The 25,000-nt window shown below is 38.6% G+C and overlaps 4 protein-coding genes across 5 annotated transcripts; 3 read left to right on the top strand and 1 right to left on the bottom strand.

The window, feature by feature from the left end:
* Positions 1 to 513: 513 nt before the first annotated feature.
* On the bottom strand, positions 514 to 7,673 carry capzb (capping actin protein of muscle Z-line subunit beta). Its single transcript, XM_020934207.2, has 9 exons — positions 7,464 to 7,673; positions 5,196 to 5,285; positions 4,106 to 4,227; positions 3,769 to 3,882; positions 3,554 to 3,695; positions 3,034 to 3,150; positions 2,882 to 2,947; positions 2,688 to 2,764; positions 514 to 1,296 (listed from the first exon to the last, which is right to left on the bottom strand). Exons 1-9 carry the CDS (start codon positions 7,464 to 7,466, stop codon positions 1,209 to 1,211), a joined length of 819 nt encoding a protein of 272 aa, XP_020789866.1. The 5' UTR covers positions 7,467 to 7,673; the 3' UTR covers positions 514 to 1,208.
* Positions 7,674 to 8,679: 1,006 nt separating this feature from the next.
* Positions 8,680 to 12,571, top strand: LOC110168732 (MICOS complex subunit MIC10-like). The gene is made up of 4 exons (XM_020934220.2): positions 8,680 to 8,820; positions 11,351 to 11,398; positions 12,233 to 12,342; positions 12,427 to 12,571. Exons 1-4 carry the CDS (start codon positions 8,760 to 8,762, stop codon positions 12,433 to 12,435), a joined length of 228 nt encoding a protein of 75 aa, XP_020789879.1. The 5' UTR covers positions 8,680 to 8,759; the 3' UTR covers positions 12,436 to 12,571.
* Positions 12,572 to 14,713: 2,142 nt separating this feature from the next.
* Positions 14,714 to 21,250, top strand: nbl1 (NBL1, DAN family BMP antagonist). Of its 2 annotated transcripts, none has more exons than XM_020934211.2 (4): positions 14,714 to 15,111; positions 16,661 to 16,853; positions 18,174 to 18,285; positions 20,714 to 21,250. In XM_020934211.2, the coding sequence occupies exons 2-4, from the start codon at positions 16,669 to 16,671 to the stop codon at positions 20,981 to 20,983; spliced, it is 567 nt and encodes a 188-aa protein (XP_020789870.1). In that variant the 5' UTR covers positions 14,714 to 15,111; positions 16,661 to 16,668; the 3' UTR covers positions 20,984 to 21,250. The 2 variants fall into 2 exon arrangements, with proteins under 2 accessions (XP_020789870.1, XP_055018185.1); XM_055162210.1 differs by lacking the exon at positions 14,714 to 15,111 and adding an exon at positions 15,618 to 16,010.
* Positions 21,251 to 23,953: 2,703 nt separating this feature from the next.
* On the top strand, positions 23,954 to 24,245 carry LOC110168727 (transmembrane protein 88B; the record flags this gene model as incomplete). The annotated part of the gene is given in 2 exon segments (XM_055162211.1): positions 23,954 to 24,043; positions 24,045 to 24,245. Coding segments are annotated over 2 exon segments (291 nt in total), but the record flags the coding sequence as incomplete, so codon positions are not given.
* Positions 24,246 to 25,000: the final 755 nt, after the last annotated feature.

Here is a 25,000-nt window from a genome sequence, read left to right as displayed (position 1 = left end):
GATGTTTCATTACATTGTTCAGATTCATTGTGAATGTTGAGCATTTTCGCAGCTCCTTTGTTTTGAAGGCTGAACTTAGACAAAGCTTACAAATCTAAATTCCTTTGTCTCTAGTCTTTCTTATGTATATTTATGCCTAGGATTGTCCTTTGCAAAACTTAAGCTTCTGTGGGAAAAATTTTATCTTAAGCTTATTGAAATCAACAGGGTTTCTACACTGAATCTTAATATGCTTTATATTAAAAAACAAGGTCAAGTGTTAACATTTTATGTTTTCAGCATTAAAATTGTTGCTTTGTGATACCAGTGACCTGATGATCATTTCTGAAAATGGAGCAGAGTCAAAACAGTGGTTAACAGTTGTTCAAGTTATTAATAAAGCAACCAATAATTAAAAAAATAATATATTGTATAATAGGAGATACTAGTATTTTATCTTTTAATTGACCAAGCACAAAATAACTACTTCCATATTCCCAAATGCCAACGGTAGAGAAAAACAAGACACACAAGTAGCTTTTTACAGTTTTTATTGTTGCTGGAGGCTCTAATACAATATCAATCGTAAGCTTTACAAAATAAAAACAAAAAACAAAACAAAACAAAAATCAACAAAAGATTCCCCTCCAAAATGGAAACAAAGGACAAACAGTGACCCCCAATAAAGACATACATGATGAGATGGGAGTGGGATGAGCCAAACCGGAGGAGTGAACTGACTGGGTATTATTATACAGTGAGAGGAGACAATACAACAGCTGACCCCATGTGATGACTTCTGCACCTTTTTCAGATGAAAGAAAGATACTATACAAATATATTAGAGGGTGCTATAGGTAAAAAGGTGCAGTAAATTAATCTGATGTATATGACAAAAACAGATACACTGCCAACAAAGCAGTTTGTGTCCAAATCCACTATTAGGGATTATAACTACAGTGGCCCTCACACTGCAAAGATTATCATAAACCGTTGTAATACTATCTTAATATTCAGATTAGGGAGGGAAGACAGACAGGTGAGTGTGTGAATGGCTTCATGGCAACAAATTAAACAAAAAAACAAATAAAAAGCTAAGCATTTTCTCCTTTTTTTCCCCACAATTAAATGAGAGTGCAGCACTGAAACAGACATGGAGGGAGATGACGAACAAAACATTGGCTGAACGAGAGAGGAGCAGACAAAGAACAGAACAGAGGGGATTTCTTCTACTGCTGCTGCCTTTGCCTGAGTGCCTCCATCAGGTCATTCTTCAGAGACGCCTGCATTGGCTTATCGGCCAGAGGTGTTACGCTCCTGTGGAGTGGACAGGGGGGACATTAGGGATATAATATACTTTTAAAATTATTTTAAACATTTGACAATGCATTGAATAAGATGTTTTAAAACAGAATAAGAGTTGCAATGTGTGTAAGTTAAATGTAAAATAGGGATACACCAATCCAGCTTTTTCAGTTTCAATACCGATTATGATTCTATAATAAGTATCTGCCAATACCCAAAATCAACCAATATCAGAACAGAGACTGAAAACCACATTTGTTAATTTAAAAGAAGATTAACATAAAACACTGATCCAAATATGTTATGCAACATATATGTTAACAATTTTGTGTAAATAATTTCTGGGCGACTATGACCAGTAAACAGTCTTACTACATCAATATGTCCAATCAGGATATCGGCCAACTAGTATTGGTTCGGTGCATCCCTAATGCAAAGTGGCCTCAGGGTGGGAAAACCAGGCAATTTATTAAAACGTTATCACTGCATGCATCAAACCATTTATGTAATGTAAATTTAAGAACATTCTTACAGTTAACACAAGACAAAAATCTACACACCCGGTGCCTAGTTTTTGTGTTGAACTTAACAAGTTTTGTTGTTTTACATCAATGTTGGGGGTCTCAGAGCTAATTAGATCAAGCTTTAACGCAACACTGCTAAATCAATACAATTTAGACACCTCACTTAAACAACCCCAACAGCTTTTATGAGACATTGTGTGTAAACCTGTCTCAGCGCATAAAAGCAGAAGTAAAAACATAGTGGAAAGATCTTTCAAACTAAAGGCTAAAAAACAGTTAATTTGATTACCAAAACATGTGTCTGACTAACAAAGTTAATTAATTTGTAAACATTTGTGACGGAGACTTTCATAGCATAGAACAAAAATATTGCTTAATTTTAAACAACCAAGTATGAATAAGATTATACAAGTTAATCATTTGTTCTGAAATCAAACCCATGCAAGTTTCACACAGTTCAAACTATTAAAATTACTAAAATGGGATGGATTGAGTAGTATGTAAGTTATCATTTCCACGCACGCATCCTAAGTCTTTCCAGAGCTGGTTGTACCTCTGAACCTAATCAATGAAGATCTGACGCTGGGTGAGGACCTGTGACAGCTCCTTCTGGAGCTGCCTGTACTTTTGGTTATCGGGCAAAGACTCAATAGATCTGGAGAGGTGAAAATGAGGGTCAGAGGAAAGACAGGGATAAAACAGGAGGAGTAAGATGGGACTAAAGCAAATAGGAAGCATAAAAGGCTTTGCAGAACAGTTCAAAGAGCAGAGGAACTAGGTGGACTAAAAATATTTATAAACTGACCCGGTCACATTTATAGCTGTAAATAGTTATTCAAGAGAAGCATCACATTTTTAAAAGAGCACCATGGACTGTACCTTAGGCCATTGACAATGTCTTTAGTCTTCCCAAAGTAGATTTCATTCAGTGTAGAGCGGATCTTATTCTCCATGTCCTGAAATCAAGCAGAGATATTTGTTTATCTAATCACAAGTGAACAGGATGAAGATATTTAGCTCCTTAAATAGTTAAAAAGGAATAAATACAGTTTTAAGTTTAACAATATACTGACTTCAACAAGGCGGCCGATGTTAGCGATGTGAGGTGAGGATTCTCCAACTGTTTCATCTTTTTCAACCTGTGACAAAAAAACAAACAAACAACAAACTTTAAAAGACACTCACAAGATTGAATAAAGTGGTAATGAAAGGACTGACTCCGAACCTGTCGTGTGAGGCTGCCACCCAGATTCATGGTACCAGAGGTGGTCTTAGTTGTCTGAAGCCAAAGCATGACAGTGGAAGTGAGTTTGTAATGCGCAGTACGGCCACTAGACTTCTCCTGTAAAAAAAAAAAAAAAAAATGTATGAAAAAAATATATATATAAATAAATAAATAATAAAGCATTGGGGCATACAAAGGCCTTGTTACAGAGCTTTTATTATCAGTAAACCCATCCTCAGTTGTACACAAAATTCTATCAGAAAAAGGAAGGCAATTAAAGAACTACATGAAAAGTATCAAATGTCTGAAATATCCTAAATCTAAGACCATAAAAACACTGCAATCCTATTAATATATTATTTGACATTTGGTAATGATTTTTATTGTGCCTTCTGCTGGAGTTTTTTTGTAACTGAGGATAATGACAACGCCTCCACAAACAGCACAAACAGTACTATTTCAATGAAGACTAGGTAAGGTCATTTTAAAATTCTAGTATATGTTAGCTGCGCACTCCCACCTGCACCTCCACCACATGGATGGAGTCCCAGCACCCTTTGATCTTCTTGGATCCGTCGCCTGCCTTCTTGATGAGAATAACGCCTGCAAAGCCATGATCCAAATCCCAGAGGTACACAGAGGACACCCCCCCCTCAAAGTACCTAGAACGACAGAAATATAACATATTAGACCTTCAACTATTTGATTTAACATATCACTCTCCAGTGCACTCACAGATCTCTGTACTGGTCGAAGGCATTGTTTGCCTCCACCTCCAATTTCCTCAGGCGAGCAGATGGCATCGCACCATCTTCAATGTAAGGGTCGTACTTATTACTCCAGGGGGACCTAACAGGTAGCACAATACAATTAGGCTAATGTAAAATGATTGTTTTACAGAGTTTTTAGAGTTAGAATTATCCGAGCTAGCAAAAAGCTACTTAAAAATCCATAAGCACAAAAAGTTTAATCAGTGAAATAATGATTAGCAAACACTGCAAAAAATACAACTGGAACTTGAAACTTGTAATGTGAATTATGTCTTTCTTAGACGGCAGATATTATTCTCTACCTGTAGGAGTCGCCATCTCGATTGTAGTCACACAGGAGGTAGTCTTTTCCCACGACTTTATCTCTGGCGATCTTCAGGGGCTGGTCCACGGAGGAGAGTAGATCCTCACACAGTTCGGGCACCTGGTATAATAAGAGCAAAATATGTATCACAATGTACAACAATCAACTTTAAATACATTTAATACATGTTTTGAGTGGTCCTTGCAGGACATGCTAGACAAATGAGTTATGTCATGTGAACACAGGACTATTACACAAGTTTTGGGAAATATAATATGCTACTTAGTGTGTCAGGATGAAGTAGAAATAAAACAATGCTAAATAGTGTAAAGCAGTGGACATTGCTTCAAAGAGGTTTAAGGGATAAAAGTCAGTCACGGTGCTATTATAAAATCTATTATACACAACATAATGTAAAATTTGTAATATTGTGTGGGCATAGTTATGCAGGTATTTTATCATTAGGTATAAATCATATTCCTCTTAGTCTTGTCAGACAAATAACATTTGTTAATTTGTTCAGAGTAAAATCAATGACTGAGCTAATAGGAAACAGGTGTGGATACTGGAGTTTTTTTTTTGTTTTTTGTTTTTAAAGCCCTAAAGGGTCTAAAATGTGGAAGTACCCGACAGTTGGCATAATGTCACATGTTTATAAATGAACACAAAACGAGACAACAGGCTCCAGTACAAAGGAAGCTGTAGAGATAGGAGTCTCGTCAAACCGCACTCAGCATGTCTTCACATTATAACAGTTTGATAAATAACAGTTCAGAGCCAGTGGAATATTCAAACTATTTATGTTTTGCCCAAGCGAATTCTGTTAGCACAAGCATCAAAAGCTGGTGTCCAAACCAAATAAAAAGTACCCCTTTTCCAAAATATAGGGCTGTCCAAAAATTGAATTACATTTTTTTCTAATATTAATACATTTTATCTAACTAAAAATAAATAAAAATGACCTTCAATTGTATTTTCCTCATCTTAAAATACACACTTTTATTTGCCATATTACACAAAAATAGTCACATTTAGATATAGTGTGTAGAGAATAGTGATGACAAAGAGATGCTGTGTCTGACACTCACCAGGTCGATGAGGTCACTGAGGTTCTTCTCGATCTGCTGAGGAGGCAGGCGCCTCATCAGATCCAGGGCACAGTCCAGCTGTGAATCAGTCTAAAATACAACAACATAATATAATATAAACATCAAGATATACATCTTAAAACAGTGAAATGCAGTCAATTCAAAAACTTCTCATTACGCTTTTTTAAATGAATGTTTTAAATGTGCAACACCGGTCCATCACATGAAAGAATAATGCAGCAGACAGATGCATGCGCCCTTCTTTGTACTTCAATACTCATGATAAGTCATGTGAGCACTGAGAGAGGCAGAGAAGATGACTTTACTATGGATATTTGACAACACCATTAAGCAGTCCTGGTAGGAAGTAAATGAAGGAAGTCTCAATCATTGAAAGCTACATTTAAAGTTACCTCTGTTAAACTCAAACAGTATAGCGGTATATTAATGTGCATAGTGCATAATCTAGTTGTATTAGAGATACATAAAATGGATACAACATGCAATGTCCCTTTAACTACATTGTACCACTGTAAAAAAAAAAAAAAAAAAACTGTACAGTGTCTTTGTGACAAGCGCCCATAGACAAGTTTAATTTGAAAATAATTTGGAATGTTGAAATGTTGAAGATCAATAGCATGCTTACAAAATGATTAACTGAGCAGTTTTATTAAAAATATTAATTCAATTAAGATTCAAGCATTTGTACTGAAGCTATAAAGTGGATGGTGTTTTCTGAATAAAATTTTTGTCTTAACTAGAAACCTTGATTTAATTTTCAAGCCTGACTTGAGCAAGTTTCAAAACAAACATCTAACCATGTATGAAGTCAATGTATATATAATGTTACTGAAGGCAATGAGAGAAACCAAAAATGGAGGACTGCAAATATTAGTGTTCCCTCGGGGCGTCTCTTTTCTAACTATGTGCTGAGCTCCAGGACATCAGCGCTGTGGAGCCAGACCAGCCTCGGCACGAAGGAATACACAGGAATGGGTTTCCAATAATGGTGGTATAGCAGGTATTTGAAAACAGAAGAAATAAACATTTCTAAAGGTTAGAATAGAAAATGTAATAGCTTAGCAAAAGTTTGTTGTGGAGAAAAAATATAAGGAGATGTTTTTTCTTTGTCATAAAAACTATGCCAAAAAACATTGGTCCAATAAGAAATATGGGGCACATGTCATACTAATAGTGATTCCTGATGTAAAGACCAGGGTTAGAAGTTCTGATGTGGGTGTTTTGCAGAGATGACCTCAGAAAGACACAGGCTAAATGAAGCAGGAGATCCGAGGCTCACATCACAGACTTCTTGGCAACATCCTTGAGGAAGTTTCCTGTTTTCTTTAGACATTTCATAGGCTGCCTGGAGGAGATCTCAAACAGCTGATGAATCAATGTGCTACCCCAAACACCTGACAGTGTTTAGTGGTACTCCTGTCTCTATGTAAACACTGACTCGGACTAACAAGTCCCGGGGTCAGCAGAGACCAGCAGAGAGACCCCCGAAGAGCCTGGCCTGAGCAGCGATGGATGAGGTGTGGAAGAGAAGACAGGGCGAATGTGGACGGAAACCAGCTGCTACAGCACAGTCAAATGGGAACTGCTTCAAGAGTTTATAACAGTGTTAAGAGAGAAAAGGTTTTCATTTACAGGAACTGACCATTTTAAGTTGCCCTGTCCAGTTTGGAAAATGTCCAACTGCTAATACAAAACAAGACTGATCAAGTCTAAGACAGTTTCCTTATGCCCCGCGCCTAAACTACACAAACTCAGAAGAAAATATCAGAATGACAGCTTGACAAGTGCAGGGCTTGGAGCAAGCAGGCAGTCTTTATTTAGATCTTGGCATCTGAGCGGGTTATTTTGGCCCCTGAGAGCGTAAAGGTGCAGGGAGGGAATAAATGTGTGTGTGTGCGTTATATAAGAATGCTACATCAATACGTCCTGTAAACTTGTGTCAAATCCAAAACATCCTGTGGTAAGTTTGTGTCTAATAAGCAACTAGCTTGCTAACTGCTAGCGATTGGCTAACTAGCTTTACATTTCTAACCATAAAGTGCATTCGCACTACTGCAGCGTGCACAACTTTTGCAGAGGGCGTGAGGGATACTTGTGGGTATTTCACATACTTGGATAACCTGCTGCTGACTTTCGGCTTCTCGGGTTACCACTCCGCTCCTTAGCCAAACTTAGCACTTAGCATTGATAGCATTAGCCTACAGCCCCACCAAACCCTCCAGCCCGTCTGACGGCTGCGGCCCTTACCATGTTTGCGGCGGACTGAGGCTGACTCTGCGGTCACGGAAGCACGGTGACAGTAATCCTAAACTCTGCAGCGACTGCACGGGTTATTCCGTGTTGGGTTGCTTTTTGTTGCCCTGTTTAGATGTTTTATTCGCCTCTCCCTCACTGTGCCCAACCCTGTCAGCGGAATCCACTTCCTCAACCAGGCTACAGGAAGCAGGCTGTAGTCACAAAACAGAACCAGTGTTCTGTCCAGATCTGCACCCCATTGAAATCTGGGACAGTGGGGGCGCTGCTGCACTATTTGTCTATTTGGGTCTGTTCTGTTCTGCTCACGTACGCAGGTTGTATAAAGAATATTCAGTCTATGATAGTCACAGTCTTTGATTCTGTTACAATATTTTAATAATGTTATAAGATCCTTCATTCATTAATTGGCAAAAATATTTGTTAGAGCCAGAAAAAAAGAAACATAAAAAATTTGATTAACCTCACACCTATGTGCTTACTTTATAAACCTAATAGACCTATTACTGCCAGACGGTGGTTCTGGGTTTCCATAAAAAAAAATAAAAAAAATAAAAATAAAATATTAAAAAGGAAAGATTAATAAAATGAGAGAGAGAGAGAGAGAGAGAGAGAGAGAGAGAGAGAGAGAGAGAGAGAGTTTCCATTTAGTTTCAATTAGTTTAGCGCCCCCTACTGTCAAACATATCACTCAGTCACAGATCTCGGCATAACACGGGCTTGCATGTCCGGGTCAGACTGCGCTTTCTTTGCAACAGCCAATCGTAACGAGGCAAGAAATGCATTGCCAAGTATGGAAAGGGAGGAGTGGTACAGAAAATGAGCAGTTAGAGGAAGGCGAGCAAGAGCAGCACATATGAACTTCAAAGGTTCTGCGAAATGCTGAGATTTCTCTCTCTGAGAAGTAGGATTAGTCAATAGGCCAAGCCGATTTTGATTCAATACTTTTGGACATTTTTTTTTTTTTTTTTTATAATATTTGGAACCCTGTGTAAAATATCAAATGAAACAAAAGTAGGCCTAAGTTAGAAGTTAAGATACAAAAGCTACTTTAAAAAACATACCGTACTATATATATATATATATATATATATATATATATATATATATATATATATATATATATATATATATATATATATATATATATATATATATATATATATACACACACACACGAATCATCAATTCTGAATCAATTAAGAAACTACTATACTACACTGTTCTGATAATATATGTCAAGCACGAGACTTCGGGATGGTCTCGCGACACTTCGTAGTATCCTGAAACATGGCAGAAGAGTACGGTAGAAAGTGGGATCGCTGCCTGGCGGACACCGGTGTTAAAACAGGTTTTCTTTCCTCATATTCTGTAAAACATAAATATATATATATATTTAGATATATATATATATATATATTTTTTTTTTTTTCAGGAGTTGGGGTCGTATGGTTTAAATTTCTTGTTAAGAATAAGGTGCTTCTGATGGTGCTGGACCACTGCGTCTTTGAGGTCAACAAACTAGACCTTTTGTCACCTAAAATGTTACATGTAATAAGGGTCTTGCATGTTTTCATAAAAACCTTCAGTGCAGCATCTGTTCATGACCATGGATTACAGTGTATTAATTATCCCTGTCGTCATACCAGTGCCATTACCTGTAAGAAATCCAATAATAACTATAATAGCTATTGTTATGGCTATGCGTAAACGAAGGATAACACCAGTTGAGTTTTATGCCTCTTAAGTTAGTTTTTGCTGATGTTGGTGACTAGTTCAGCTGTTTATTCATGAGGGGTGACTGTTTCAGTCAGTTAGTATTAAGCCCCTTCACCTTGTCACTGTTGATTTGGTCCTGTCTCACTTTGAAACAGTGACTCAAAAATAATACGGCGTAGTGTATTGATGTGTGTTTTTTTTGTTTTTTATTTTGCCAAAGACAATATTTATGGCACATTATGGCTAGAAAATAGTTCAAATGTGTCGATTTATGCCTTGATTATGTATTGCACAATATTGAAATTAACTGTCAAATTACTGTTAAATTAGTGCAGAAATGCCACTATTGTTTGACAGATTTATATAAAAAGTGGTATTTCAGTTTTTATTTGATGCCATCTCTTATTAGGTGTTGCATCTTTTCTATTTTAAACATAACTATTAGTTATGCAGGACTCAGGAGCCATAGTATTGCTTTAATGACAATGCAATGATAACACAAAAAATGTTTCAGTTTTGGAGCCTGTGGAAAGTAGTTGAATCTTAATATTTGTGGCTCAAGACTAAAGACTGTGGTGGGAAACGGAGGAGTCTGAACAAAGTGTTTTTTGGCCTGAGAAAAGGATGATACTTTTCCTCCAATAGCAAGGATTTTTGGAGATCTTATGTGGTATTGTTTGACATTTGTAATTCTTTAATATAGAACAGTCTGCAAGTTCTAGTTCAGGCAAAACGGTCATGCTGCATAGCTCTCTGAATCCAATTAAGAGTTGGAGGGGCCCAAATGGTTGTTTTTGTGTGTGTGTTTTGGTGAGTGGCCGGTCTGCTCTTGGGTGTGGTGTGGCCTGCAGCGAGGTACAGTTCAAACACACAAACACATTCCTTCTCCAGATCCCACTATGAGGCCTTCAGACCAGAACTAGCATGGCACCACTCAGAATCTGACTTACCTCACGTGCACTGTCGTCCATGCCCTGTGTCACCTTTACAGGGTCAAAGTAAACTACTACTACTGCTCTGCCCATGAGTTTCAGAGTGATGAAAAATTTATACCATTGCCATAGCTATTAGATTGCAACAATTTGAATGTTAAAAAGTGCTCTAAATAGCATCTGTCAACAGGAATCTGGAACCCTGAATATGCCTTTGAATGCAACCACCAGAAGTCATAATTAGGGTTGTCACAATATGAAATTTTATCATTATGATTATTGTGAAAAGAAACAAAATTTTGATTATTCACAATTGCTGACACATGTAATCCAAAATACACACTGCATGGTCCATGCTTATCAGAAAAAAATATGGAAAAAGATATCAGAAGGGACAGAAAAACACATCTGATTTCTGCAGAAATTTGTTAATCTGAGATTAGGTTAATTTGATTTTATTTGTTAATGGTAAGTGACCAATGAGCTCCTTCGTTTCACATGCATCGCTAAGAAAAAAAAAACAAATCTGATCATTTTTGACCGGACTTGAGACTCAGCGGTAGGCATAGGGTAACCTTGCACAGCAAGGCTGATTCTTAGTGAGTTCACAAATTTACGTGATAACATGTAGAACTTAATTCAGAGTGACACACATATCAGCCTGGTGTGAGCTAGGTTAGGTGTGGGGACCAGACTTATAATCAATCTGTATGAAAATACAGAGTGATATCCTTCTGGATTTGATCTGGGCACAGTGACCAAGCAGTGAAATCCTTATGTTTTCTTTCATTCATTCATTCGTTACCAATCATCTTATATATGACCAGCTTTAAGAAATATTTTTTTATGATAAAGTAAAGTTAATGTGACATAAACAGAAACATTAAAAAAGCACATTTAAGTTGACTTTATTTCTGAGTATAGTAGTTGAAATAATTGGAATGTCCTTCTTATTATATTTTTGTTTTTCAGTTATATTGTGACCTGAATAATCATGATTATTGATGATTATGATTAACCATCCCTAGTCTCAATACAATCCAGTCCTTTCAAAAGTCTAGTTATGTGTAGTGAATTGCTTCAGGGAGCGCATCCAATATATTTAATTAAATCAAACATGCAACTCTTTAGGCTATATGTTCATGCCACTTTTGTTCACTGCAATTAAATCATTAAAACATTAACTGCAAACCTTTTACAAATGATAAATATTTCCCCTCTCTTGCACAGTGATTGGCCTTGGGGTTGGATTCATGTTCTCCGTTCTTTTCTTTAAGCGTAAGTTTTTTTGTTACACATATGTACTAATAATACTAATAATTTTGTTGTTACTAATGTAATAATGATCATTTGATAGGAAAATACATTTAGACCTTTGTTTTTCAAGATGTTATTGAATTCTTGGCTCCCAGTAACCAGGTATAATTTTGCTGCACAACTCAACAACTCAAAAACAGAGAGAGAGAAAAAAAAAATTAAGCACTGATAAACACTGAAATGAGAGTTTAGTGTAGTTTTTGGTGTAATCCCTTATTTGTCCAGGAGTGGTCCATTGAAATAAATAGTTCACTGAGGGTTTTTTTCACGATTGTAACACTACAAAATATTGCAAAATTCCAAGTTTGGACTTTAAGGATAGCTCAAACTATTTTTAATAAAGCAAGAATGTTCTCAAGCAAAAGTACTTCATTTATATGATATTCGCCAAGAAGTTAAAGCATGCAAGCATAAATTATATTTGAAAGTACATTTGAAGAAGGATGGTGAGTAAGGTACATGTAGGGCTGTGCAAGTAATCATATTTTAATCAAATTGAGATCTAATCATTTTAAATGATCAATGATCAGCTTTGATCTTTTTAATCAAGAGGTCTATAAGCCAATCCTCTTTCAGTAAAAGCATGAGGTTTGGAACAAAATTCACATTAAGAAAATGGAATATTTGTTTTCAGACAGGTCAATTAAAGATCAAGATGGTATGGAGAAACATATTATTTCTGTCATATTGCCCAGTTCCAGTCCATAGTTTAAAATCATGTTGTGTAACTTTGAATCCAGGTCACTTCTGTTCACACTTCTGAGCAGTAACAGTTAAAGCCTGTTTTTCCTACAGGACGCACATGGCCCACTGCACTTGGTTCAGGAATGGGGCTTGGCATGGGATATGCTAACTGCCAGCATGACTTCAGAGCCCTCCACCTGGTTCACGCCGCAGTGGCTAAGGTGAGCTCTGCAGGTAAAATGTGTGGTTAGTTTGAGGTGGGTGAGTCAGTAACTCATGATGTCATTTTCTGTGTTCATTTTTAGGACCAGTAACTTAACACTAGCTGCTCCAGCCTGTTTTTGTCACTGCTGCTTGCTTATGCCATAAAATTGATGTCCATATCAGCTCATGTAGTGCTAAAAAGAAGGGCATTGTAAATATATTTAATAAAAAAATGAAAGAACTTTCTCTCTCTCTCTTTGTGAGCTCATTTGACAAGAAAAAACATGGGTTGGAAAGCGGGAGGTAATTTGGTGTGTTAATGAGCTTGGAGACCAAAACTCCTGCTGTTTTAGAACCAGGGCCAGCTTTAGCATCTGCAGTCCTGTTATAAAATGGGAGGAAGAAAAGTTTCTACCAAGATGGAAAAAATAAAACTTAACTCCGAGAAACACCAGGTTAATGTGATTTGCACAGAATGACGCAGCTTTCATGTTTCTTCTTGCGTTTAAATCCTTTGTTGTAACACTTGTAAACACGCTGTAACAGAACGCAATGCCAGGTCCCGGGGACATGTTTGAATGAGGACAGCTTGTTTTAGTTTGAAGTCGCAAAGTGAAAGTCATACATACTCAGCTTTGATCTCAAGAATTGGGATGGCTACACCCTCTTGTAACTTCATATCAAGGCTAAATACATATCGAATGAATAGGGTAAATGTGACTAGATATTATGGAGGATTGAGTGAATAATGAACTACAGCAAAATATGCAACATTAAATAAAGATGGTATTACTTCAGTAAAAACTGTGGTATGAACTATTATAAATCAGAGATATTTAACTCTCTACTATGACTCTCCAGAGAAAAGTCCAAAATATACTGTTTATCTATCATTAATTGAAAGATAAGTTACTGTAATGTGGATCTTCTGCTTTATCTTCTCTTTGTGCCAGTCCTAAACCTGTATAGACCAGTATTTAAACGGCCTTGTTCTTGTTTGATGTGCTGGTCTGGAGCTCTGCGTATCAGAGACTGGCTCTGGCCTCTGTGTTCATTGGCTGGATGTCCATGCTCAGGTCTGTTATGGGAGTGATTGATCGTGTACAGTGCGTGAATAAAGTGTGTTCTGGAGGCTGCAGGAGAGAAGAGGGATTGTTTGTGTGAGCGCGTATCCAGCCCCCTGGTGAAACAGAATCTGAGGAATGCAGAAGAATACCATTTCTGGACTGGAGCTCGGTCTTATTACTAACAGGTGAGTCCTGCACTTTGCACGTCTCAACATTACACACACCACTCATATTTTCCTTTCCGTCACAGTTTTCTCAGCAATGTAAGCACATACATTCTTGCAAACAATACAATATAACTCCACCTTAAGTCTAAAGAACAGGGTCCTTTGGCGCTGTGATGCAGCAGAGTGTTGAGTGAGGCTGTCAGAAAATTAAGCCATGTCTCTCGTCCCTGTCCATTAACATATTTGTTTGTAACTGAAGTGTGAAACAGATGGGGGCGCTTCTGGACATGGGCCAGACTGAACACCTGTGAACAAGAGAGGTTTGACGCTGCCAAGGTAGAACATGGGCCGCCAATGCCCATAGGCAACACCTGCCTAAGCCTGTCTGAGGACAGGACTCTTCATAATGAATCATAATTACTGGGCTAATAGTGAGAGCTGCAGTCAAATTAAAACTGGAGCCAATAAAACCAGACCAGTGTACTATTTGGAGCATCCTGCTCAGTGGATTGTTATTCTAAATGTTCCTTGTACCATAGCCCATAATGAATCAATATGACCCACAGTTTCTTAATTATTCAACTTTAAAAAAAAAAAATCAAACCAATTGTTTCTATATTGTTCAAGCCACTTTAGACATTATATTATGTATTGAAGGTCCAATATGAGCATGAAGGCCACACAAGGTCATGGCACCTTGTTGCTGTTAAGTTTGAACAATAAGTCCAATACAGCTAGAACTACCACCAAAGGAAGCCAAGCATTGTTAGGAAATCATAAAGGACAGTAGATCTAGGCTCATTGCTTTACTGAACAAAAACACTGCTTTTGTAACCCACCATCTTTCTATAGAGTTTCTTTAAAGAAACTTATTGAAATAAATACTTGAGGTCACTACCACATCTGTTTTAAAGTTGAAGTCTTATATTCTGGTATTCATTTATTCCACTTTATATCCAAAATTGTTAAAATATTCCCAGATGTAGTCCAAAATTGCCCTACACGCACCCCGACGTGTCCTGTTCTGTGTTCACGTTTGTCCTGTAAATCTCAAGTGCGCTTCAGTGGATCCGTGAGCACTTCCAAGCAGCCCTCCCTCCATCTGCAGCTTTTATACTTTCGTCCAGAACCGACGCAGCAGGAGCCCGAGTCCGAGGGCTGCAGCCGCGCCTAACCCTTGCTGCGGAGACTTTTACAACTAAAGACAACAGCTTGGAAAGTGTTTTTCAGTGGATTTTCATGAGAATTTAACGGTGAGAAGAAGAGGAGAAAGGGGAGGGGCGCGCGGTGTGAGCTGATGGACTGTGACTGAGATAGCACTCGTAGTTTGGGCTCCCTCATCCTCCGCTCGGACGCACGAGACGGATCGGTCATCTTGTCTCTGGATGATGTAACTATGACACACCGGAATAGGATCAGCAGTGAAAAGTTTTTACGTTTTTCTTAAATTAACAGCCACTGATAAAAGAGGAAAGAGGCATTTGTTCCGGACCGGTTTCGCTCAGCGGGACATTGCGCAGTAACTCGACTGGCTCTACCCCGGTGAGCGGAGGTAAGTGTGGACCGCGTTTGCACCGCTTCATTACGCATTACTTTTGACATATACTGGCGTGGCTTTAGCTCGATTTCTTTGGCGTACGATGCAGCTGCTTTTCATCAAAGTTGGTAATGAAGTTTTTATTGGCGCAAACTAGTTTTCTCAGCAAGTAAGTTGGCACTTGTTAAGACTGTGGACATTTTGCCAAGATTTAAAAAAAAAAAAAAAATCAGCTGGCCTAGACTCAAACAGGGATCTGCTTATAATCTTACCAAAGGTTACTTTACATTAATTTACAAAGATTAACAGGTTAGGAATTTATTGGTCTGACTATTAAAAGTGAAAGAGAACACAGTCAACTTGAACGGTCTGTAGTGTTCGACTTTTTAACATAAACAAGCTTATGGCTTTATCAAGTTAATAACAAAGGCCTTTCATGTGTCTCTAAAATGTATTGGCCCCATTGACCTATTTCATTTATTATAAATTGAGATTTGAACAGCTATAACCTCATGTTTTATAAAGAATGCATTCTTGGGTTAAAACTGTTTTTTATTTGCCTAAATAGGCTTTAATATAATCTTCTTTTTCCTTCTTCATAAAGGCTGTTTTTAATATGGGGTGTAAAAGTGAAATTAAGATTTAATTTAGTTTTTCTCCTGGACATGCGTGTTGAAAAGAGGTGGGTGAGCTCTTTTATAAGCAGCAGGAGAAAATCATTTTGTTGGCTGTAAATGACGTGAGTGCAAAAGGTATTTTTAAAGATTATAAAACGATTTTCAGGTGGTTCACTGTTCCATGTTTGTTTGTCATGTTGTTTGTCAGAACAAGATAATGAAGACGTCATATCATAGATGAATAGAATTTGCTACAACTTAATTAATCCTGATACTCAGACAGCAGTAGACAAAAAAGTAAGAATCACTGATATTACAATAAAATAGTCCACGAGCCCCCTTCATAATTTTCAACAAAACTGAATTTAACAAATAACCATACACTCACACTAGAACATTTGATTTCACTAATTCGTAGACAACAATAGCACACAATGCTGTAGCACCTGTGTCCGTCTCTGACATGTGAATACCACGGGTCCTGGTTGAATTGGGGGAACAGGGGTAAGCAGCATCCCAGCAGAGCTAAAATCTGGAAGAGTCTAGCTCATACATTTTGAATATATTTTGTATAACTTGATAGTGAGGATTCAGGATTGCATAGGGTGACTAGTTGGAAAAAGAGGGATGAAGTGTTGAATTTTCAGTTTTTATCAATTGGAATAGCATTATGTGAAAACATATCGCAATCCTGAATGCCAGTGCAGCCAAAAAAGTCTTTATTTCTTGGTGAGGGTTAGGTTTAGGAAAAATATACTGACTGTTTTCTGTGTAAATCTCACTTGTTATATAATTCATGTAACATCAATGAAAAAAGTGTGATATTCACCAAGGAGCACGGGCAGGGATCTAAACGCCAGTGTAGGACAACCAAAAGAGGGACAGGTGTTCAGATTGCACCATACCTGTGATGTTGAATGTGACTAACATTGTTTTTGTGCCCTCAGGAGCAGTCATGTGGCAGAGCGTTCAGATCTGCGGTGCACTGTTTGTCCTGCTCGCTCTGTCCCGTGCTGCGCCACCCCCCGCACACATCAACCGTCTGGCCCTGTTTCCCGACAAGAGCGCCTGGTGCGAGGCCAAGGACATCACCCAGATCGTGGGGCACACAGGCTGCCAGCCGCGCTCCATCCAAAACAGGTCAGCCTCAAAGCCCCTTCTGTCTCTGCCTGACAATCCACAAGGTAGTATAGGGGAATGTCTGTAGTGTTAGCTGTTTAGGAGACAAGAGATAGATGTGCGTAGTGGTTCACTGAAAAGAGAACTGGAAGATTAAATGGCTAAAATCTGTATACACTCTCAATTTATAGGACCCTGCCTCCCAAATGGGGACAAAAGATCTTAATAAAGTAGCAATTTTTTCATATGATTATTTGATGTCAGTAGATTCCAGTCTAGTTTAAACTGGCGGTTGAGGGCAAACAAATTGTAACATTTGCATTTCACCTGGTATTTTGTGAATATTCTATTTGGATATTTGTTTGAAAAGAAAGAAAGAAATATAAGGCCTGCTCTCATCTGAGATTTGGATAATATTGAATTGTAGAACATGAGAACATAAGAACATTGCTCTTATTGCAGAAAATACTCCTGATTTCTTGTTGTAATGCAGTAAATGTAGTAAACTGTAGTACATTATAGGGACAAGTGAAAGAAAAGGCATAAATGAACTATTGATTTTTTTTTTGTTTGGTCGCTCCAGGACACTGCTTTAGCTCTGTACCTTGTTTAGAGTCAATAATAAGAGCATTAACCCCTGATCTATTAGAAAGCTGAGATTTGACCCAGGTCTAGTTCAGAATAGGATCGCTGCTTTGGTTGAGGCCATACGTTTTTTTCATTGATTATAATTTACCACTGATATATTTTTTTAATCATCAAACTCAAAGTAATCAGTTTTTCAGTCAGTATAATCTGTTTATATTTAGTAATATATTGCTTACACTTTAATTATTTTCTTTATCATTTAACATTGTTCTCATATCTGTAATCTGTATATTAGCATCATCTTTTCCCCACAGCTTGTAGTTATTGCAGCTTCAAAATTGAATCAAGTGTTTTCCGAGCTTGGACACAAGGAACTAATCGTACTCTCTTTCTTTCTGCTTCTCACTCTCTCCCTTGTTCTTTTGCCATGTCTCTCTTTCCCTCTCTCTGCCCCCTCCTCTCCATCTCTCTCTCTCTCTCTCTCTCTCTCATAAGCTCTCATTATCCCACTCTCTCTTTCTGCTATCTCTTTTTCTATTCCTCCTTGCCTGCTCTCCCCTTCTTTCTCTCTCTGTCTTTGCTTCTACTCTCTCTTCTTCTGTCTGTCTCTTTTTCCTCCCTCTCTCTCTTTCTCCCTCTTACTTACCCAATCTCACTCTGTTTCCCTCTATGCATCTCTCTGTGCTCTCTCCCTCTCTGCCCTTCTCTCTCTACTTTCTCTCTATTTCTCTTTCCTTTTCTCTGTCTTTGCAGAGCGTGCCTGGGCCAGTGCTTCAGCTACAGCGTCCCCAACACGTTCCCACAGTCTACAGAGTCCCTGGTCCACTGCGACTCCTGTATGCCCGCTCAGACACAGTGGGAAGTGGTGAGAGAGGCACAGTCCGCACCACACCAAAATCCACTTGTTAACCACACTCTTCACCACAACATGTCCCACAGATGTTGAACATGCACCAAGTGCTGGCTACTTCAGTTATAAAGAACAGAGAACAGATCAGGTTGTCCCAGAGTTCACCAAGTATTGCCTTTGAATGAATACAGCCAGTAACAAAGAATCCATGGTGAGGGGTATGTAGGTTGGAGCTGCGCCAGGTCGGACCACAGGTGGAGTTACCTCATGTTTCACTCTAGATTAAAGTTCCTCTTTTTTCTGGGGGTTTATATGTGTATATATCTATATCTATCTATCTATCTATCTATATATGTGTGTGTGTGTGTGTGTGTGTATATATATATATATATATATATATATATATATATATATATATATATATATATAGATAGATATAGATATACACACACATATATATAGATAGATAGGCTAGTAAACAAAGCTTACTAGCCTGTAGCTGAATACTTTAACTTGTTAAAGGTCCCATATTACATAAAATTGATTCTTATGAGTTTTAGCCATGTTAGAATGTAGAATGTGTTAGAGTAATCCTTTATTACTAGTCTGTCTACATGGCTAAAGCTCAAAATGCTCTGTTCTACCTTGTGATGTCATGAAGTGGTAGTTTAAGTTAATAGCTACCTTTAGAGAGTGAGAATTTTAAAGCTGAAATCATCCAAATTATTCTAGTGAAGGTGTATGTTTAAAAACACAATAGAGCACTTCCCATACCGGTGCATGAAATCAGAAGATGGAACAGGTCGAAAGTGTTTTCTGTTTGAGGGAAGAATTTGTGTATTAAACATGAGTGAATTAAATAAAACACAACTCCAGGAAAGTTTGCGAAATGGAAACAGCATTATTATTACATAGATCAGAAAATAGTGTAATATGGGGCAGCAGTAGCTCAGTTGGTAGAGCATTCACCCACTGATCTGAAGGTTGGCAGTTCAATTCCAGCTCTCGGCATAAACATCACAGGTTGAGCGGTCAGATCCACTGACCCGCAGGTTGGCTGGTGTGATTCCAGCTCCCACAGATGAATGCTGTCATTGTGTTCTTGGGCAAGACACTTAACCCACCTTGCCCGCAGTGTCTGCGTACACTGGTGTATGAATGTGTGTGTGAATGGGTGAGTGGTTCCTTGTTGTAAAGCGCTTTGAGTGCCTTGAAGGTGGAAAAGCGCTATAGAAAAATGTGACCATTTAATATGGGCCCTTTAAATGTTCACTATGTAACCTTTCTGGTTGAGGTTTGCCACCTGTTTGTATCCAAGGAGATGTTATTTTATTGCCCAACAGTATGCCATTTATCCTGCATCCATGCAATATATGGGCATTCTTAATGTTACAACAAGACTGTTTTTCTTAGTGAGTGTCTCACCTCCACAAATCTGACTTTTAAACCTGACTTGGTGGCATCATTTGCTTGTAGGTAATGTAGTATCCCCACCATGGATTTAAGGTGGCAGATCCTGCACCAGAAAAGCTACACTTTGCACTTTTAACATAGCTTCAGTGTTAAACTGAACTGTTGAGTTACATCTCTTGTCCAAGGACCAAACAGTAGTACATGTCTGCAGTGTTTTACTTCCAAAGTAATTGCTTTTCACTTTTTTGTGCACTCATGTACTTTTACTTTAAGAAAAGCAGACAGCGATTGTTTTTGTCTGTGGTGTAACTGTTATTGGAAGACCTGATGTAAATTCTGCTTGAAATGTCACAAAGTCAGTGCTGTTTGAAAGATGATACAGCTTCATGGTTTGGCTCCGGTGGCTGGTTTAATAAAGTTGCTGAGCTATCATTTTCATTGGATAATGCCAAGAGAGTGTTGCAATGTGTTTGGAGTGGTTTGTGCAGGAGTGCGGCTTATATTTTCCATTTGTGCATATTTTTATTAGTGTTATTTATTATATTAGACACCACTGTTTGGCTGCTTTTCTGCTTATTTGTAAAGTAAAAGTTTATATATGTGACATAATGCTCTAATGGGGAATTTAGAACCTATGTTTTGCGACGCAGGAGGAAGTTCTTAAGTTTCTTTTTTATTTTGCCTTTTTTATTTTTGGATAAACAAAATATCACATGGCAGCTCCCTTGATTCTCTGTCAGGTAACTCACTGACAAGGCTCATAAATCACTTTATACATTTAGTCAAAGTTCATGAATCTTGTAGTTTTAAAGAATGACTAAGGACAATGATGTTTAACACTGAACAAGACCAAAATGACCTAAAAGTCCCTGATGTTTCTCATTTACTGATATCTGCTACAGCTACAAATACTTAAAAATCCTATTAAAGGTGGACCCAGAATAAAACTAGTCAGCTTATATGTAAAACTCACATTTTAGCAAAGATATTTTTCTCTGTTTTTAAAGTTTGTTTGTATGTGTGTTCTCAGGTAACTCTGGACTGCCCTGGCAATGAAGAGACCCCTCACGTGGACAAACTAGTAGAGAGGATCTTCCACTGCAGCTGCCAGTCCTGCAGTAAAGAGGGCAGCCAGGAGGGGGCACTGATGCAGCTCTATTCACCGGACAACGGCCTGGACTCTCCGTCTTTGCCTGATTCTCTCTTAGGGCTCCACTCACACCCTCTCCCTGACGCAGACACACACGTCCATATACAGGCAGACCACCACACGCTGCCACACACTTCAGATGGAGGTTAAAGACATAACTATATGTTACTATATGTTCCTTTATATTTCACTTCAATGAGCATCAACTGTATCAAACTGTACTATGGGCACCTTTTCCAAGCAACTTTACACACCCAGCCACTTTCAAGCTCCCACAATGCACCTATGTATAAAGTTAAGTTGTACAAACCACTGATTACATTACATTTGTTTATTTTTGCATCAAGACACGACTATAAGATGTAGTCTCATTCAATCGCTTAAATGCAATAAATTCTATTCTTGTTATACATCTGATGCTGCAGTGTTTTGTATGTTGTGTTTGCATAGGAAGGTGGACTTGATTCTGCCTTTAGGGAAATCTGTCCTTGACCAACCCAATACTCTGTTTGGCACAGGGCCAACCTATCGGGAGCACTGAGCGGCCGCAGTGCAGCTCCTCGGGTCAGGAGTATAGCCTATAGCTGGAGAAATTGATTGTGCATGTTTTAGGCTAATGGAGGGAAAGAGCAGCACCCTACACAGATCCCTGAACTCTGCATAGAAAATCAGCACGCGAAAGATACATTACTTTTCAAACAATCTAATAGTCCATCTGGGAATATTTTAGCTTTAAGCAGCAATGAGGGATCAAATAATAACAAAAGCTTTTTTATTACCACAAAATATATTAGGTAGTTACACAATGATATAAAGAGGTAATTTTAGATATGGCCCACAGGTTGGCAATTCAATCTCAACTTCCACAAGTTAATACTGTTGTTGTGTCCTTGGGTAAGACCCTTAACCCTCACCCACATCTCCAGTGTCTGCGTACAATAGTGTTACGAATGTGTGTATTTGTTGTGTGTGACAGATATGAGTGTCTTGAATGTGGGAAAGATAGCACCAGTTTCACATAAATTGAATAATAACACAATTATTGGGGGGGTGCGTGTGTTTTTTAGAAAGATAGTTTCCATTATGAAAGTCAAAGTACTACATTGTCCCACTGGGAAATTTGCCCTCTGCATTTGACCCATCCTTCAATGTCGCTGGGGAGCATTGCTTGGAGAAAGTCAGCCGGGTGTCATTATAAATAAAAGGGCCTCACTTATAGAATTGATTCTATTTCTCAATTCACACATGCAGGCTCCATTGCATGAGTAGTTATGTTTTAAGACATTCCTATAAGGAGTAGTATAAATGCAGAGATGACTGACCTGGGATGGTTCTTGGTCATCTCCATAGCAATGTGCAGAAGGAAGAATCAATCACCTGCGACTTGCTGGAAGCAGATAAGAGACACAATTTAATGGCCCAAGGGGAGGATGTGGGGTTTCGGTCTGCAGCGGATTCTAATATAGACATTTAGCTGAAAAAATACAACCTAGTCAATACTATCGACCAGAGACAACTGTTGGAGCAATGGGGACCAGCCGTTGGGCAAGAAATTCATCAACCCTCCATTAGATGTCGCAAATGTTTAGTTTTATCTAGACAAGTGAAGTGATGTATCTTCAACTCATAACATAAGACTATAAGTGGGTTTCTCTGTGTGCTATCTCCACCTTTATCCAATATCCCCTGTTCACTACTTGCCCGTCTTATCCTATATCTCTTCCCATCGTCTCGTCTTGTAGTGTAATTAAATCTGAACAGTCGAAAGGTTGAGTGGCTGTCCGTACTCCAAAACAAATCGATCATTCCTTATCTCGCAGGCGCACATCTGTTTGGATAAGTCCGCACAAAAACCCCCGGAGGGGAAAACCCATCGTAATGACTTATCACTTATATTGTTCTCCGCAAACTTTAAAAACTTTTATATGGTCTTTCACTTAACAAACGCCCACTTTCCAAACTTTAAATTTAGTAGCCAACAGGGGCATCTAAAGCTAAAGCCCTATGTGGCCATCGATAAATATGGCAATTAGGCCTATGTGCTATATGGATCATTTTATTTTATTGTTGCCAGTACATTTTGGTTTGGTGTCATAGCTTAGCCATTGTTTGTAGGCTTTAAAAGCCAATGTACGTCTTCCGGTCAGCGGGTTCCCGGTTACGCGCAGAACTCATGTGCACGGTGGTAGCAGAGTGCCCGTTGCGCGCTCCCGGAGGCGCACAGAGGTTCCTTGCATCAGCACCAGTGGAGCAGCGCAGGGTCCCGCAGGCGCTTATTCTGCAGGTGTTTGGAGAATCCTTTGCTTTGCTTTAAAGTTTTATTTGAATCGGATCTATTTTCGCCTTTGAGGACTTCCACGTAAGGACTAGCCGTTTACGCAAGGTATGGCTAAATAATCTTATTCGCGTTTCTAGTTGATATAAGGTTCTGGCACGCTCTGTTGTCTTTTTATGGCGCCTTGTTATTTAGTAAAATTTGTAAAGTTATTTTTGTACAGACATTATCTCGTGTTATATTGTGTATCCTATGAATTTGGGCAAAAAGGTTCCGATTGATCCTGCGCAAAATGAAAACTGACAGAGTCCTGACTTCTGTGACAAAGCCTTAGTCGATGTGATCGATCACGTATTTGATGGAAAGACTTTTAATGCGTGTAAAATCAACACGCGCCATAGGTCCCCTATTACCATCAGATAATGAATTATTGGCTGCTTGTACAGGACGACATGCTTTACAATCCTTGTTCAAAGAGCGTGCAGAGCAAACAATCAAACAAGAGTTAATTTCAGTAGAACATCAGGGTATGAGGATGTCCATCAACACTGCTCTGGGTAATAATAAGTAATAAAAAAGAGCAATAAATTATATTCAGCATGTGGAGAGAGACTATATTTATGATGGTGGAAAAACCCATCTTTCAGATAAATGGGATGCAGGTGAATGAAGTAGAAGTTGTAAAGGTCCAATGAAAACATAATTTAATCAATTAGTCCCCTGAGGCAAGATAAGATTGTTTTCATTTGTTGTAACTGCATTTTTTTATTTATTTTTTTTGCCTTAAATTAAATCTTAGAAACAGTGACATAAAATTGCCTCTCAATCCTTGCCTTTCTCTCAGGATGTGTGGCGTGGACGTAGACCTGGACGATGGCTCTGGGGAGGAGGAGAAAGAGGAGGAGATCTGGGTCGGGGAGGGGGTGAAGATGCTGCCCCCCCCCAGTGGCCCACAGTGGGGGGAGTGCGTGGGGTAGCCGCAGAGGCAGGTGTGGGTGCCTGGCCTGGGGCATCTTGCTGTTGATGTGGGACCTGTGCATTGTGGTCGCCTGTGCTCTACTCCTGGCTTTGGTGTTTGCTGTGGTGCTCCTGCCTGCCATGCTGCTGCTGTACGCCGGCTTCCTCTGCCATTCAAGAGTGAGTAGCTTTTTGTTGTGTTCGGAATCTACTTTTCTGCATATGTGTTGTGTTTGTGTTCTGCATATTTTCTGAACACATTTGAACCTGAGCACTTGCATATACTATTAAGGTTCGTTGCTCAATATTTATGCAGGCACACCACAAAATCAACACCAAATTGAGCAATTTACCTGCACCTTCTCAGTTAAACATCATTGGTCTGTATGATGTTCAATCTGCAATAGTATTAAACTGTTCAAAAAGTCACTGGCGAACTGTATTCACTTCAAAACCTTTGTCCATTTGACACAATTAAATCTTTTGCTATGGAACCAACCTGGAAGCCTGAGGAATTACACAGACCTATGCCTGCAGGAGTTTTTGTAAGCCCTATAGTTTGGTTCAGTAGTCTTGGATAATGACTCAGATACACTCAAATATGGTGCCAATGGAGACTGAGTGACTACTACATGCTCATCAACAAATAATTACTTTAAAACTGCTTTCATCACAAGTATGATATGAAATAAGTTGTGTCAATCCCAAGCCTGGAGAAATGGAAAGCTGTAAATGGCATTTAACTGGTATAGAAATATAAATAAGGTTTTTAATTAATTTTGAACTGATTAGCCAATCAAATATCACTATTGTGTATAAATGCTGACACTGATCAGAATTTAAGGATGTGATTTCAGGGTTAAGTTTGAAATGTGCATACCTGTCAGACCAATAACATTGTTCTTACACCTCCAGACCCCGCCCATCCTTCCCCC

The sequence above is a fragment of the Boleophthalmus pectinirostris genome, unplaced genomic scaffold (genome assembly GCF_026225935.1).
Source record: "Boleophthalmus pectinirostris isolate CB_2022bp ecotype Guang Dong unplaced genomic scaffold, ASM2622593v1 HiC_scaffold_409, whole genome shotgun sequence".
In the NCBI taxonomy this organism is placed as follows: domain Eukaryota; kingdom Metazoa; phylum Chordata; class Actinopteri; order Gobiiformes; family Gobiidae; genus Boleophthalmus; species Boleophthalmus pectinirostris.
Note: the sequence above shows the minus strand (reverse complement) of the source record. Positions and strands in the feature narration are given on the sequence as shown.